Raw genomic sequence first — 15413 nt, 5'->3', positions numbered from 1 at the left:
TGCAGAATGCATCGGGCTAGGTGTTAGAAAACCAGTGCTGCCAGTGGGAAAAAACTAGACTCTGGGAAAAAGCAGGTCTCTATCTTTTTCTAGTGGCTGGACTAATTATGGCTGCCAAATGGAGGCTTTATAAACCCTCACCTGCCACCAAAGGGTACCTGGTAATTTCTGCACCCTAGGCAGTGATACTATCACTCCACCCTTTCTATCAGTAAAGTCATTTACTCAGGTGTCAATTATATTTTTCTAGAAAAATGCTTTACTAGCATTTGCGCATCAAAATGTCTTATATACACACATGCTTGACAGCATTTTGTACTTAACATTAAAACATGTAAACTAACATGCTTTGCCTTCAAAGAAAATTAAAATAATTGCAAGAATATGAATGTACAAAAAGGAAGTGAAATACAATTTGTTCCTTTCTTCCTCCTCCTCCCTCCCCACTTTTGCTCTCAACCTTCTGTCCTCCTTTTGCAACTCTTCCACTGTCCCCAGCCTATCCTCTTCTCGTTCTACTCCATTGCCTCCTTTGCTTTCATTACCCTCTCTCTATTGGCCCTGTCATCCCTCCTTCCCCTCTCCCATTCACTCACTCAGTCCTCTGCCCCCATGTATCTTACCAGATTCCATCTCCCACTTCCCCTCATGAAAAAAATAGCAAAAAGAGATAGATTATAATTTTAAATAAAAAGAGGTCAATATTGAAAACCATTTAATGGATAACTCACAAGATATCTATCTAAATGACAAGTTTTGAATATTGAGCCCCTTATCCAGCTAGATTTTAGCCAGATATAAAAGAGGCATTCCGGGCGTTTTGGGGAGGAGTTAAGTTATCCATCTAACTTAGCTGATTTTTTTAAATTATAACCGGCAACGTTCGCCGGATAACTTTAGACCTGCTTCATGGTACTGCACCAGGAAGAAAAGCAGGCAGATCAGTTGGGCCCTGCTGTCTTCGTCTGCCCTCATATTCTGTGTTTTTAGGTTTCTGATCTATTTCATAACACAGAGGGGCAAGCTACTTATTCAGACTGCTGAGAACACTCCAGTGAATGGCAGATTTCTGACTGGCTTTGGGCACATAAGACCTGATAGACTGGGAATCCAATGGAGTACAAGAATTACACAAGAGAATGTGGTTTTCCTTCTTTTTTATTTCTCTTGGGTCTGTCTTAAAGTTTTTGTAATAGATGCTATCCACTTTACGGGACTGCACAAGCACCCACCATGCGCTGCTTGTACCTCTCTGATAAACGACATACATTTTGGAAGATGACTTGTGGAGCAACTTTAACAATGCTGTAGGCCTGTGGTTGGTTGGTTAATTGATTGGTTAACTTTTCCCCCAACAATCTGAAATTACCAGATTAGTAGGTTCAGGTATCACTGGGGCTTCATTCTTTTGGCTGGGAGCTGTGCCGCTACCACTGGAAATGGACCGAGAGTGCTGCTCTGAGCATTTATTCCACATGTATGCCACCACTCTCCTGGGTCTTCTGCGAGGACAGACCAGGGGCAACCATTTCAGGGCTAATCCTTAGCACAATCCAATTACAGATCAATAATCTGGTTCCGAGAATCTTATTGATTCTGCTTGGGTTCCACATTCCAGTCCTCTTCAGCTCCCAGGATCAATCCTCTCCTTCCTTCCTTCCTTGCTGCGCTCACCGGTGCTAGGCTTCCTGCCTCTTTATGTCCACATTGCCAAGCACGGACTCGTCACCCTCCTTCTTCAGACAGTCCTGGACACTGTGCAGGATGATGCGCAGACGGCGGTCCAGCGCGAGCAGGTGGGGCTCTGCCAGGATGGGGTGCAACGCGTCTTTTGCCAGGGACTCCCGCATGACGTCACTGAGGCGGTACGCTTTTGTTGCTAGCAGCTGCAGGCGCAGGTAGGTTAACTTTTTTATTCTAAAAAAAAGACAAAGAAAGGAAATACCAGCTTATGATTACTGGATTGAAACCCGTACAACTCAATGTAACGTCTTGTCTTTCAGGTCCTTAAACAAATACGTTTAAAGATTGTTAAAAAAACAAAAACAAAAAACAACAAACAACTGAGAATCAATGAAATAGCTGGAAATCAAAGAATGGAGAGAGAACAAGAGAGAGAGGGAGAGAGAAGAATCAGGAAAAGGGCGATGAAAAGAGGAGATGGAAAGGGCAAGATGGCAGAGAGTGACAATGAAGACAAAGCAAGAGAAAGTGAAGGAAAAAATGAGATGGAGGTTTGCAGTGCAGCATAACCATATAGCATAGAGCTGTAAAACCCAGGTTCCAGTTCCAGCTACTTCCATCAGCTGCTGCGTGACCTTGAGAAAGTCACTTAACCTCCCAGCATACATACTTTAGTCTGTAAGTGCTTTGGGGCTGGGATATATGAATTATCTCATACATTGCTGTGCACATTGACACCACCACATAAATACTGCACACGAAGCCTATTGCTAGGGTCAGCTATTTGTCTCCCTTAACCATCCGTCCTCTTCAAGAGGAAGCAGCATTTGGAACATATAAAGCGACAACCAAAGTCATCAGAATGAGTGTATTTGCAAAACAACATGAAAAATAAAACTACTTTCATACTTGGAAGTGAACTGCAACATTTTTCTTCATGTTTGTTTTGTTTGAGCTTACAGCTCCAGCTCCTCTGGTGAATGTCTCCATTACCAGGCGGGAGGGATGTTGCCGTTCATCAGTTTACTGCCATAGGCAGGCTGCGACTAAGGAAAATCTACTCTCCAGGGAAGGTCACGATTAAGTGAACATCGCCTCTAACTGCATCCTGCTGAAGTGGCTCCATCTGCGCGGTTGCTAATAGTAACAGAGGCAGCAGCAGAGTGAGGGAGAGGCACAGGCTAGCAAGAGGACCTGGGTGTCGGTACCTGCAGCATTGCTGGAGAGGGGCCAGGATAGACAGCTCATCATGGGAATGTCTTCCAAATCTGAGGAGGAGGAGGAGAAGAAGAAGAAAAAAAATCACTCTCTCAATCCTAATTCTTTTCAGAGCCGGTTAGAGTGGTCATGAGTCTGCTGACTGGGTGGCTGGCACAAGGTTCCACGTTCCCTGGGCTAGCCTCCCGCCTGCCGGCTTGAAGACAGCGGCAGAGCCCGTCAGATCTCGGCCAGAGCTACTCCTCTGCGACAGGAGAGAGTAGTCTTTCCTCGGCCACCCTGAAGAATGACAGCGGCAGTGCAGGCCTCGTGCAGGAAGCCAGCTTAGGCTTTATGCACTGAAACCAAGTTAACAGGCGTCTGGCCGTAGTCAGGAACACCCTTTTATCAAAGAAATTGTCCTATGTCTTCTTCAAGCAAGCTCAGGATGCACAATTGTGCTGTATTATTTTTCCAGTCTAGCCATAAACATATAAAGAAATGACTGAATTTCATGCATTGAAAAGTGGGACGCATTCTCCCTTTTACGTCTTCTTTCTTTCCGCTCTTTCCAGGTTCCTCTTCATCTCCCTCTCCCACAGATTCCTCTTCTCTTCTTCCTTCAGGTACCCCTCCATTCCCCCTTAATTTCATCTCCATCTCCTCCTTTCCCTCCCCCCTTTCCAGGTTTTTGTTCATTTCCTTTCCAACAGGGTCCTCATTTTCTCTCCCCATGCTTTGATTGCTTACTCTCTCCCCCATCCCCTTAGGTTCTTCTCAGTCTCTTTTCTTTCATATTCCCTGCTCTCCCCTCTCTACAAATTCCTCTCAGTTTCCTGGGACACAGTACTATGGGCAATGCCCTCAGGCTCCCACACCATGGAAGAAACTGTATAATTAGCTTGTTACCATTTAATTGACAACTTGTGCATAATCATCATTCCTAACAAACATCCCCACCCCTTAAGTGAATCATTAGAGGAAAGCAGCAAGGTGCCTGCCTCCCTTCAGTCTCAGCTATCTCTGTGTTCCTGATCCAACCCCCTCCTCTGCCAAACAGCCTGCAGGCAACATGAGGTGGGGTGTGGGAGTCTGAGATTGTTTAAAGTCTGATTGTCGTTTCAGTGTCATTAACTAATTTTAACCATTGTTTTAATATAGTAAACTCCTCAAGTCTTTTTTGCCCTGTATGCTTGTCTTGATTAGATTGTATTCTCTACTGAGCAGGGAATGTGTTATGTGTAGTTTGTACTGTGGTGTGTACATTGAATAGCACTATAGAAATGTTTAGTAGTAGGTTGTAATAGATAAGAGGCACACTGCTCCCTAATCCAGTCCCCACCCACTTTTTCCTGTCCTAAATAGGGGGAAAGGGGTGAAGAAGAAGTAGATAAAGAAAGCAGTCAGAATGTTTGATCCCTCAAAAGACCTTTTACAACAAAGATGATTTTGATATAACTCCTGGTCTGAGTGACATCCCTTTAGAAGAATTTAATCTTTAGACAAAGGTTCTGGCACCTGCACATGTGGTCTCCCATACTCCAGCTAGAAAGCTCTGGATGTATTTTTGGAAGTCTGCAACTGTGGTGTTTCACAGCTGGCAGAGAGGGCATTCATTTCAGTTCATAGAAACTCTGATGTCTGGCACGACTGCTGACAAGATTCACACATGAGATAATGTAACCCTTTTTTTGTGTCTGTTACAATACCAATACATGCACACGTGTCTTTCTGTGTAATTAACTGCATGACAAACTGCTGATGCTGAGCTGGCCATTTTCAGCATACATAAGCTGAAAAGACAAGGATTCCTGATAAAATGTTGATTTTTGTATTTGGTACCATTTTTATTTGTAGGTTTAAATATTGTTTAAAAATGTGAATAGCTTTAAAAATCGATTTTTTTTTTTGCATAGTTAGAAGTGAGAATCTACGCAAGCTCATCAAATTTGCCACATAATTTTGAAAAAACTGCCACAGAATTTGCTAACTTGCTGCAGAATCTTCAAAAATCTGCAGCAGGAAACTGGAGGCTTTGACAATGGGCAGAGTGGTGACAGGCCACAAGGGTAGGGACATGGTGAGCATTTGCTCCCAGTTCTTCTCCTCCACTGCTCTTCCCCCCCAAGGTGTGCACTTTCTTTGTGATCTGGGATGGGGAGGAGGAGCAGCCGCAGTGTGTCCCCTATACTGTCGGCCTGCCATCACTGCAACTGATGTGGCTGCCAAGAAGGAAGACAGGCAGAAGAAAGCCAGTCAACATGGCAATGGTTTGTACAGCTTTTACCAAGGGGATGCCCTGTATTTTGGAGATGTCAGTGGGCACCCTAAAGAAAACTGATTTGCCACCAATAGTCCCCTGCCCCCATCACCTGATTTTATAAATACTGAAAAAAACCTCTTTTTTTTTTAAGCTCAACAGTCAACAGAACAAAGTCATCAAAGACAGATATTGCTGTCATCATATAACAACATAAGCAAAGAGTCAGATTATAGCATCTTCCAGTAGAACCCCACTTAATCCCATATTTAATATTCTCCTTTTAGATTGGATCCAATCCGTGATCAATTATATACCAGTACTTATTCCATATAGTATAAAAAAAAATTATATATATATATAAATAATGTTTTCCCTGAGAGTAAAAGTGATCTTTTTAATTAACGTAATATCAAACGCTTGCTTTCCCCAATGCAGCAAACTGGGAACCTCCTTCCATAAAGAAACAATTGTATGCCTGACTGCATGCAATAAATGATTAATAAGTCTGTGTTCTTTTGCATTAACATCAAAGTTTTCCTGTAATCCCAACAAACATAGAGCTGGAGTCAAATTTGAGACTGCACTTGACAATATTTCTTATCTCTGTTTGTATTTCACTTCAGAACCTGTGCACTCTGGGCAGCACCACCAAACATGTATATGAGTACCAATCATTCCACTCCCCCTCCAACAGAGTGGCGTTGCTGAATCTGAACTCTTTGTAAAATAACTTGGGTATGTATATGGTTTATGCAGTAATCACATCATCAGCTCCACCCATCTACCACACATGGAGACTGAATTGTCAGATTATGTCCCAGTCAGCAAAGTCTAACTCCATCTGTAATTCCAAGTTCCATTTATTAAGTAAATTTGTAATGCTTTCCTGAATCCATTCTGTGTCTTGTATTCACCTGTAAATTGTGGAGATCACTTTGGCTTGCCTGTTTGGGGTGCTAAAATATATTTCCAAGCAGCATGTGTTTCTAGGGATCCATCCCCATTCTATTAGTCTCCCAGTGCCAACCTAATCCGTAAATAAAGATAATGCATAACCATAGACATCTTAAATTTCTTTCCCAGATTGTGAAACAATGCCACATCTCCCTTCACTCCAAATTTGCCACACAAAATGCAGTCCAGCCTGTTGCCACTTTCATTTATCTGAAAAAAAAAAAAAACCCCAACCACTAAAATACATCCCTTTGGGGTTTTTGGAAAGCAGGGATATAGGCGACAAGACATCATCCAGTAGATTGGTGTTGCTGGTGCTTGGACTGTGCTCAGCTCTGCTCAAACTGTGATTTCATTGTCTCCTCTCTCTCAGGTGGGCTCTAGTTTTCGCTGTCTTGTTCCTCTCCAATGCCGGTGTTAACCCCGCCCCTCTGTTGATGTCAGCTGGGGCCCTATTTCCTGCCTGTGGTGACGCAAGAGGCGCTATGCACTGGGGTGTGTGCGCCTCGGTCGTGCACACTAAGGAGCTTGCTCCTTTGTATATTTCTCTTGGTAGCTTCTTTATAATCTAGGGATAGCAAAGCATACTTTTCTCTCTTATTTGGTGACATCTTTTATTAGCCTTCCTTTTCTGCTATAGCACCATCTGTTGACATAGTAGATTATGTTGGGCCTATTAGGATGGTAGAATACTCCATCCCAGGCATTACTGGTAGAGGGTGCTATGGGGAGTTGATTCCCCTCGAGTGGTCTCACATAAGGCTGCTTCTAGAATTTCTTACAAATATCTCTATTGCTGCTCAGTCCTATCCTTTTGGTTCTTGTTAAAGCCCCTCCAGTCTTTCCATATTACTTGTGAATGGCCAAGCAGTTCAAAAGAAAATTCCTATGCTGATAGACTTGTTAAGTAAAAAATCCCTGGATGTTTTATGTATGTCTGAATCTTGTTTATTGACATCGGACTTAATGCTGTTGAATCATCTTAATATCACTAATTATGTGATCTTCTAGAAACCAAGGGAAAAAAGAAGGGGAGGGGGGTTATTGGTTGTGGCTGAGGCATCTCTTCAGCTTGCGGTGGTTCAGATAGAAGATATTTCCCTAACTGAATTACTGTATTTGATTTCTTCCTCAAATTGGGGTCTATACCTGATGTATGCTCCCCTGGGTTGTTTGATTCCTAATCTTTCAGTTTTGGTGGACAGTTTGATATCCGTTAAGGCAGATATTAGGAATGCTATAGTGCTGGGGGATTTTAATTTCCAGATTACATCCATTAGAAGTTGGAGAGAGATCAGAGATTTTCCTTTCTGTGATGCAGTCTTTGGTTGGACACAGGTGATTCATAAGCCAACTCATAAGTTTAGTCATACTCTTGATTTAGTATTCAACCATGCAGCGATGTTGTCTAAAGGCACCTGTAATATTTCTTCCACAGAGGTGCCTTGGCCTGACTATTTCTTAGTTTCATGTCTTATTGAACATGGTTCTTTTTATTTTTCACGATGTTGTGGCACCTCAAAAAATCTTACAGTGCCCTCCGATTTGATATGGATCAGTTGAGGTCACAGAAGATTCCAGCTTTTGCTGATCATTCTTTGTCAGATGTAAAAAGTCTGACCAAGCACTGGCAGACAACTCTTCAATCTTCTTTGAATGTATTAGACCCAATGAAATCTGTTTCTGTCCAAAGGTGAAAATCTGCTCCATGGTATACGTCCTCTTTGAGGAGCTGGAAGCACGAACTCTATGCTGCTGAATGCCGTTGGTGAAAAAATAGTTTTGATGTACATCTTGTAGCTTACCGGGCTAAGCTTATGGCTTATAAGGACAGCATGGACCATGTTAAACATTCTTGGTTATCTGTTCTTATTTCTGCTGCCACGTTGCAACCTCGTGAACTTTTTAGGTTAGTTCACTCTCTGGTTACTTCTCCATCTAATGACCTTTTGGGAGTATTACAGCCCCGATGTGAAATATTTGCTTCTTTTTTCTCTGCAAAGATTGGTGTGATTGTGGATACCTTTTCAAGTTCTTTGGTACTTCTGCGGCCTTGTGTATTGTTCTTCCAGTGCTTGGTGGCACTCTCTCTCACTTGTGTTGTGCGCTGAAGTCACTTCAATTTTCAGACATTTGAAGGACAATTTTTATTTGTTCAATTTATGTTCTAATGCGTTGATTAAAACTTTGCATCCTGAGGTTGGCTTGTTCCTTACTAGCTTTGTCAATGCCTTTCTGCTGGTTGTCCTCCCTTTATTGAAATCAGCCAACTTGGTTCCTTCAGAATCTTCTAATTATTGTCCTCTCTCTACATTGCCTCTAGTTTCAAAAATTATTGAAAAAGTGGTTCATACACAGAATTTCTAGATGGGAATTGTCTGCTTAACTGCTCACAATTTGGGTTTCGGCCACGTCATAGCACTGTCCTTATTGCTTTCAAGCTTTGATGTGATTTGCCAAGGTGTTAACTGGGGCACAAGATATTTTCTTATCTTGTTAGATACATTGTTGGCATTTGACACGCTCAATCATGAGCTTCTGCTTAATCATCTGGAAGCATTAGGTATTTTGTCTAAAATTCTCTGCTGGTTTTCCTCTTTTCTCTCTCATCGGCAATATCAAGTGACCCTAGGGGATTCTTCTAGGTTCTGTCCCCTTTCTACAGCAGTCCCTCGGGGCTCATCTCTTTCCCCACCTCTTTTTAATATTTTCTTGCACCACCTGGTGTTCTTTCCGAGTTGGACGTTCATTTAAACTTTATACAGACATATTCATTTCCTTTTCCAATTTCTTCTTTTGCTTTAGCATTGGAAAAGCTATCTATATGTTTGGTGAAGATCAAGGACTGGATGTACAACAATAGGTTATCCCTCAATGTAAAGAAAACAGAAATTATGCTGCTATCTTAGAGTATGCCAGAGGAATTTCTGTCGCAGATTAGTTTCAACTGACATACATACCATACCTATTCAATTGTGAGCACGTAATTTGGGGGTAATCACAGACCCTTCATTATCCATGTATCTTCACATTGACAAGTTAGTGCAGTCATCTTATATAAACTTCACTTATTATGTCCTTTGAAGTCACTCTTGATCATTCTGATTTCTGGATCATTGCACAGTCTCTGGTGCTATCATCGCTAGTTAGTGTAGCTGGGTTCAAAAAAGGTTTGGATAAGTTCTTGCAGGAGAAGTCCATTAACTGTTATTAATCAAGTTTACTTAGCTAATAGCCACTGCTATTAATTGCATCAGTAGCATGGGATCTTCTTGGTGTTTGGGTAATTGCCAGATTCTTGTGACCTGGTTTGGCCTCTGTTGGAAACAGGATGCTGGGCTTGATGGACCCTTGGTCTGACCCAGCATGGCAATTTCTTATGTTCTTATGACTATTGTAATGTCTTGTTTTTGGGTCTTCCCCACTCTTACCTGCAGGTGCTCCAGCTGATTCAAAACTCTACTGCCTGTTTTATTATCAGTATTCCATTGAGTAATCACATTTCTCTAGTTTTAGCAAGCCTTCATTGGTTGCGTTTCATTTGGCGTGTAAAGTTTAAAACACTGATGTGGGTTTTTAAGATCCTTTACAAGCAAGCTCCTTCTTGTTTGGGTACAACAATTAGGAAATATCAGCTCACACAGTGTATTCGCTCTGTCTTGCAACATTTCCTGGAGATTCCATTGGCAGGCTAGGTATGATTTATGGAATCGAGGAAATGGAATTTTAATATTGCAAGCTCCATGTTATGGAATAGTCTTCCTCAGGAGTTTAGATCTGAATCAGATATGCTCCATTTAAGAAAGCTGCATAAATCCTACCTTTTCACTTTAGCTTTCTCTGATGGTTATTCTTAGTTCTGTCAGTCCCTGCTTTTTTTTGTTGTTGTTTGGACTGTTGTTTACACTGCAGTTAATCACATCAGTTACTACGGGCTTTACATATTAGTTATTTTCATGAATTCTGTTATTGCTTAATTATGTTTGTATGCTGTAATCTGCTGAAAATGGAGGATCAGCAGAACATGGCTTTTAAATAAATAAATAAATAAATCGATCAACCAACCAACTTAAATGCCTCTGAACTGCTTACCACACTGGATAGTATGTGCCAAGATGGGATTAGCTCTCAGAATTCTACAAACAGCCCTTGTAGACCTAGGTAATGTCATTAAAAGCAATAAACCTAAACCCTCTGTTTGTGATTCTAACTGCACCCATAAAACTTCTGACTCTCCCTGAAACCATTCCCTTATACAGGGCCAGTCCTGATGCCCAGTAATAAGTTCTAATGTCTGGCATCCCTAGGCCGCTCGAGCCATTTAGGCAGACAAGAGTGCCTAGTCTAATGTAGAGCATTTGTTGTGCCAAATAAAACTGGACATCTGTCCATTTAGCGAAGAAAACACCACTTGGGATATCCTGTATGGGACGTATGGAAACAAATATATAAGATGGGGAATTTTCATGAATAAGGAAAACAGCATGTCAGTTCAGCAGTAGATAATGGAAGCACTCTAAAAACTCATTAATGCTTAGAACCAGGGCATTCCAAACCTCTCCAGGGCAACCCCATAGCCAAGCTGGGTTTTCAGGATATCCACAATGAATAAAGCATGTGAAATCTGCATATATTGAAGCCCCATTCATACACATTCATTGTGGATATCCTGAAAATCTTACTGGCCCTGGGGTCACCAGGACAGTTTTGGAAAGCCCTGTCCTAGACAATCCAGTTGATTATCAAAATTGATTTTGTTAATTCCTATAGATTAAACTATGGAGTTGCTAACTCTTCCTCCCTCTCCCTTTACTATAATGACTCCCTCTTTGCTAGTCAAAAACGGATACTATTTTCCCATCACTTGGCATCTAAAAATTTCGAGCCTGATATTCAAAGTGGCACTCAGTTGGCTAAGCACCACTTAAGACAGCTAAGTGGCGCCACTGACTATCTGGCTATGGTTAGTGGGTGCCACTTAGCCCCCTAAGTGGCTTAGCTGCCTATGTTTTTAGCTGGACAAATCAGGAGCGGGAAGGAATCAAGTTGGCCAGATAAATTAACTGGCTAACTCTATATTTAGCATTAGACGGCTGATTGATTTATCTGGCCAGTTCTGATTGGGCCAAAGGGCTGTCCTAAAGTTAGCCAGTTATACGTAAACAGCGAACTTTAAGATACCCAGTTATATTCAGCAGCGTAGATATACAGCACTAGTTAGCCAGTTAAGTATAATTGGTTAACTAGCAAAGCCACATGGTGGCTTAATAAGGACCTCTTCCTGACAAACTCTAGCGGAATTTGGAGGGGGACTAAGATACCTTCTCCTCTAACAAAATATATCTTGCGGAAATGTTTCTGGGTTGCCTATTTGAAAACTAAAGTCAATTGTAAACATTTCATCATGCCTAGTTTCCATTACTGGTAGAGAAATTTACATCTGGTTAAACTACTAACAAATAGCAGGAGAGTTTTAAAAATGCTTGATGAAATCACTATTTGTTCCGACTTCTCTGAGATTTCAGCTGAAATGAACTGAACAGACTTGTTTTCCCTATTGGAAATTTAAAAACAAAAAGGATTCTAAGTGTTGGGGGCGTTAAGGGCACATGAAAAGTGTAAGCTCGGGGGTCACTGAATGCTTTACTGTCTATGGAAGGGGAAACAAGCTTAACAGGGAGGGACACACAGACTTGATGATTTTATAGAATCAGTTTAGGAAATTATGCTTAAAATCAATTGAGTAAAATAATACCAAGACTAATTCACTAATACTAAAAAAATCTGCAAATACCAAACTCTAATGCACGTAAATAAATTAGCAGTACTAGAGATGAAATGGCCAATAGATTATGCTGTTTCGCCCAGTGGGATACAAACATAAGAGTCTGCAGGTGAGGCCCTGCCAGGCCCATCCAGTCTACCTGTTAGTCTGGCCTCTTGCTCTGCCCCAGACCTGCTCTGTCTCTGCTTTATCCCTCCCCAGGGTGACCAGGTGGCCTGTTTTATACAGGACAGTTAGATCTAGAGCCCCTCGTCATCCTGCATCAGATTTCCCAAGACTTACGCCAGTTCTGTGGCAGGTTTGTCAAAATTCTGTAGTAATTATGTGGCAAACATAATTTTGCATAAAGTTTCTCAGTATGAAAAAAAAATTATGTTTTCATTGAAAACCTTTAAATATTGTTTAAAAATAATGTGATGCTATATAAAAAAAAAATAAAATATATATATCTATATCTATATCTATATATATATAGATATATATATATAGTAATTAAGACTTTTAAAAATGTATAGTTTATCTTTTGGGATACCTCAAAGTGGATTGTATTCAGGTACTGTAGATATTTCCTCATCCCCAGAGAGATCACACTCTAACAGGATAATTTTAAAATGAGCACACGTACACCCAAACATGCATGTATCGGTATGCAAGTGGAGATATGCTGCTATTTTAAATCATGTGCTTTTCCCAGCTGAGTACAGAGATGGTCTCCGGCTGCGAGGTGAGAAGGCATATACTGTCGCCGCCATGCTTGGCTTCTTGCAACCGCTGCCTTTCAGCTGTTTTAACAGCTGAGTCCACGCCGGCTGCGAAAAACCAGCTACAGGATCAAGGCACTTAGCTGAGAAACCACAGAAATCACCTCAGGAATTCTCAAGTGGGGGAAGGACCATTTGGTATCACCGCAAGGGCGGGCAAATTAAATCTTTTATTTCTCCTTCTAAATTTGAAGCAATCCCCAGTAGGGAGATGCATGTCTACCATCTGCTAGAGATGAAGAATATTGGCAAGCGATCCAGGGATTGAATTCCACAGCCCCAGCTTCCAGAGGCCCCGCACCCTTTGCAGTAGAAGAGGACCAGAAACGCGCACAGAATCTCAAGCCCTTCAATTATTTGAGTGAAGATCAATTTAATGGTTGTTAAAGAGGATTGGTAAGTATAGCTTTGGGAAAACTTTGGACTCATTCACTCTCTCTCTCCCCCACCCCGGGAACTCGCGGCAGCAGCAGCCTCCTCCCAACGCTAACCTCTTCATTTTCAGCCCTCGCGGAGGCGGAGTCCCATCGGCCGCGGTTGAACCTCTTCATTTTCCTCCGAGCCGCGCTGCAGTCTTCTTTTCTTCGGGCCGATGCCGAGCGCACTAGCGTGGCCTCTTCTTGCCGCGTACGCACCTGATACTCTCCACTTCCTCTTCCGGGCCGCGGGGGGGGGGGGTGGGAAGAAGAGAGCACGCCGGTGCCGCTGACTCCAGCTGTCCTGCCGCGTTCCGCCTGGGCTGACAGCATTTTAAGCCCGGGCGGAGAAGGACCGGGGAGCAGCTGGGTCAGCGGGAAAGTGTGGCGACACTTGTCTGCGAGCCAGATGCAGCCCTCAAAAGAGCCATATCTGGCTCGCGAGCCATGGGTTCCCGACCCCTGGTCTATGGTGACACCAAGGTCTCATACACTGTGTGGGTGAGTGATCGGGGGGGGGGGGGGGGAAGGGGTCGAAGCCTGGGGAAGGCAATATGTTGTTTTGTGGGGATATGATTAGAAGTTCAGTTTTTGCTGTATTTAATGCAAGATGTAACTTGGTGAGAAGGGTATTAATGGCCAAGAGGCAGTTTTCCCAGGTCTTGAGGGTTTTGGATAAGGATTCTTGAATGGGGATGAGGATCTGAACATCGTCTGCATAAATATAATGTTTGAGATCAAGGTCAGTGAGTAGTTGGCAAAGTGGTGAGAGGTAAATGTTGAAAAGGGTGGAGAGGGAGGATCCTTGGGGGATGCCTTGGGTTAAGTGGATAGGGGTAGATTCAGAATTACCGATTTTGACTCTGTAGGTTCTGTTGGCTGGAAGAGTTAGAGTGTTTAGCAGTAAATGATGAGATTGACATAAGTGGCATCACCAATGGGACAGTGCTATATTAGGGTACAAATTATATCACAATGATAGGGAGGATCAACTTGGTGGGGGTGTGGCACTTTATGTCCAGGAGGGTATAGAGTCCAACAGGATAAAGATCATACATCAGACTAAATGCTTAGTAGAATCTATATGGGTAGAAATCCCATGTGTATTGGGTAGGAGTATACCACTGTCAACCTAGACAAACTGGTCAGACAGATGATGAAATGCTAAGAGAAATCAGGGAAGCTAACCAATTTGGCAGTTCAATAATAATGGGAGGTTTCAATTACCGCAAAATACACAGGTGCAGTCGAGAACTTAAGTCCTGACAAGACACTCACAATCCAGTGTATATAAATATACTTGTTTTTATTCTTCAATACGGCAACTCCTCTGATTCATACAGACAGTAGCTTAATGGCGTCCCCCGACACGGTTCCCGTGTTTCGCCGCGGGCTGCATCGGGAGGGCTCGCCAATAGGGATTCAAACAGTGGCTGTAAAACATAGATATTCATCAGGACGACGAAATAGGACTTATAGCCAAACACAACATGTTAACAAGATTACTATACAGTTAGACATACCTGACAGCATGATTCCTTAAAAGTGACAGGGAGCGCACTACCCTTAAACACTGACAGGTATTTAAAGCTGATTTTAGGCGCCAAACCAGGAGGGCAAACCACGTGGGGGCACACGGCCCCGTTCATTGGTTGCCTTTCCTGTGACGCAACGTAGCAAGAATGTGAACCCATCTGAACTCATGAAAGGCTCTGCACAACAAGAGACCTTAAGTGAAAAGGAACCATTCAATATCTCGGTTTAAACCCTTGGGAGATACTGAGTCTAAAGTAAAAATCCAGCGTTGTTCGACCCGCCCCAACTGTTCGGCATAATTACCTCCTCGGGGGGGCCGCGGGAATACCTCAAGTACACTGTAAACATTGCAGTGTGGCTTCGTTACATTGATGATATCTTTTTACTTTGGCAAGGCACGGAGATTCAATTTTTTATGTTCATTGATTGGCTTAATACATGCGATTCTAATTTACAGTTTAATTTTTGTTTACACCGCACCCAGATAGCCTTTTTGGATGTACTGGTTTCGGTGGATGGTGGTCGTTTTTCGACCACCATCCACCGTAAGGAAACTGATAGGAACACCCTTTTGGCCTTTAAGAGTTGTCACCCAAGCACATTACGAAGGAACATTCCCACCGGGCAATTTTTTAGGCTTCGCAGATTGTGTACCACCAGGTGTGAGTTTATTAAACAAGCCCAAATAATGTCCTCTCGTTTTATATCCCGTGGGTATCCAAGTCATGTTGTGAAAAGAGCAATGAAACGGGCTTTACATACAAATCGTGATTTATTATTCTTACCATCGTCCCGGGATGAGCAGTCGGTTACAAATT

General features: G+C 42.5%; 1 protein-coding gene across 2 annotated transcripts in view; it reads right to left on the bottom strand.

Moving 5' to 3' along the window:
- Nucleotides 1-1161: 1161 nt before the first annotated feature.
- LOC115084851 (extracellular serine/threonine protein kinase FAM20C-like) overlaps nucleotides 1162-15413 on the bottom strand; it is a 107941-nt gene continuing 93689 nt past the window's right edge. The window contains exons 9-10 of one of the 2 annotated variants that reach the window (XM_029590195.1): nucleotides 2892-2951; nucleotides 1162-1917 (exon numbers count right to left, since the gene is read on the bottom strand). In XM_029590195.1, the coding sequence (XP_029446055.1) occupies nucleotides 1680-1917; nucleotides 2892-2951 (298 nt within the window). In that variant the 3' untranslated portion in view covers nucleotides 1162-1679. The remainder of the gene's footprint in view (nucleotides 1918-2891; nucleotides 2952-15413) is intronic. The other variant, XM_029590196.1, reaches the window with a different exon arrangement.

Source organism: Rhinatrema bivittatum, chromosome 2, assembly GCF_901001135.1.
Source record: "Rhinatrema bivittatum chromosome 2, aRhiBiv1.1, whole genome shotgun sequence".
Classification (NCBI taxonomy): Eukaryota; Metazoa; Chordata; class Amphibia; order Gymnophiona; family Rhinatrematidae; genus Rhinatrema; species Rhinatrema bivittatum.
This window is presented reverse-complemented; position numbering and strand designations above follow the sequence as displayed.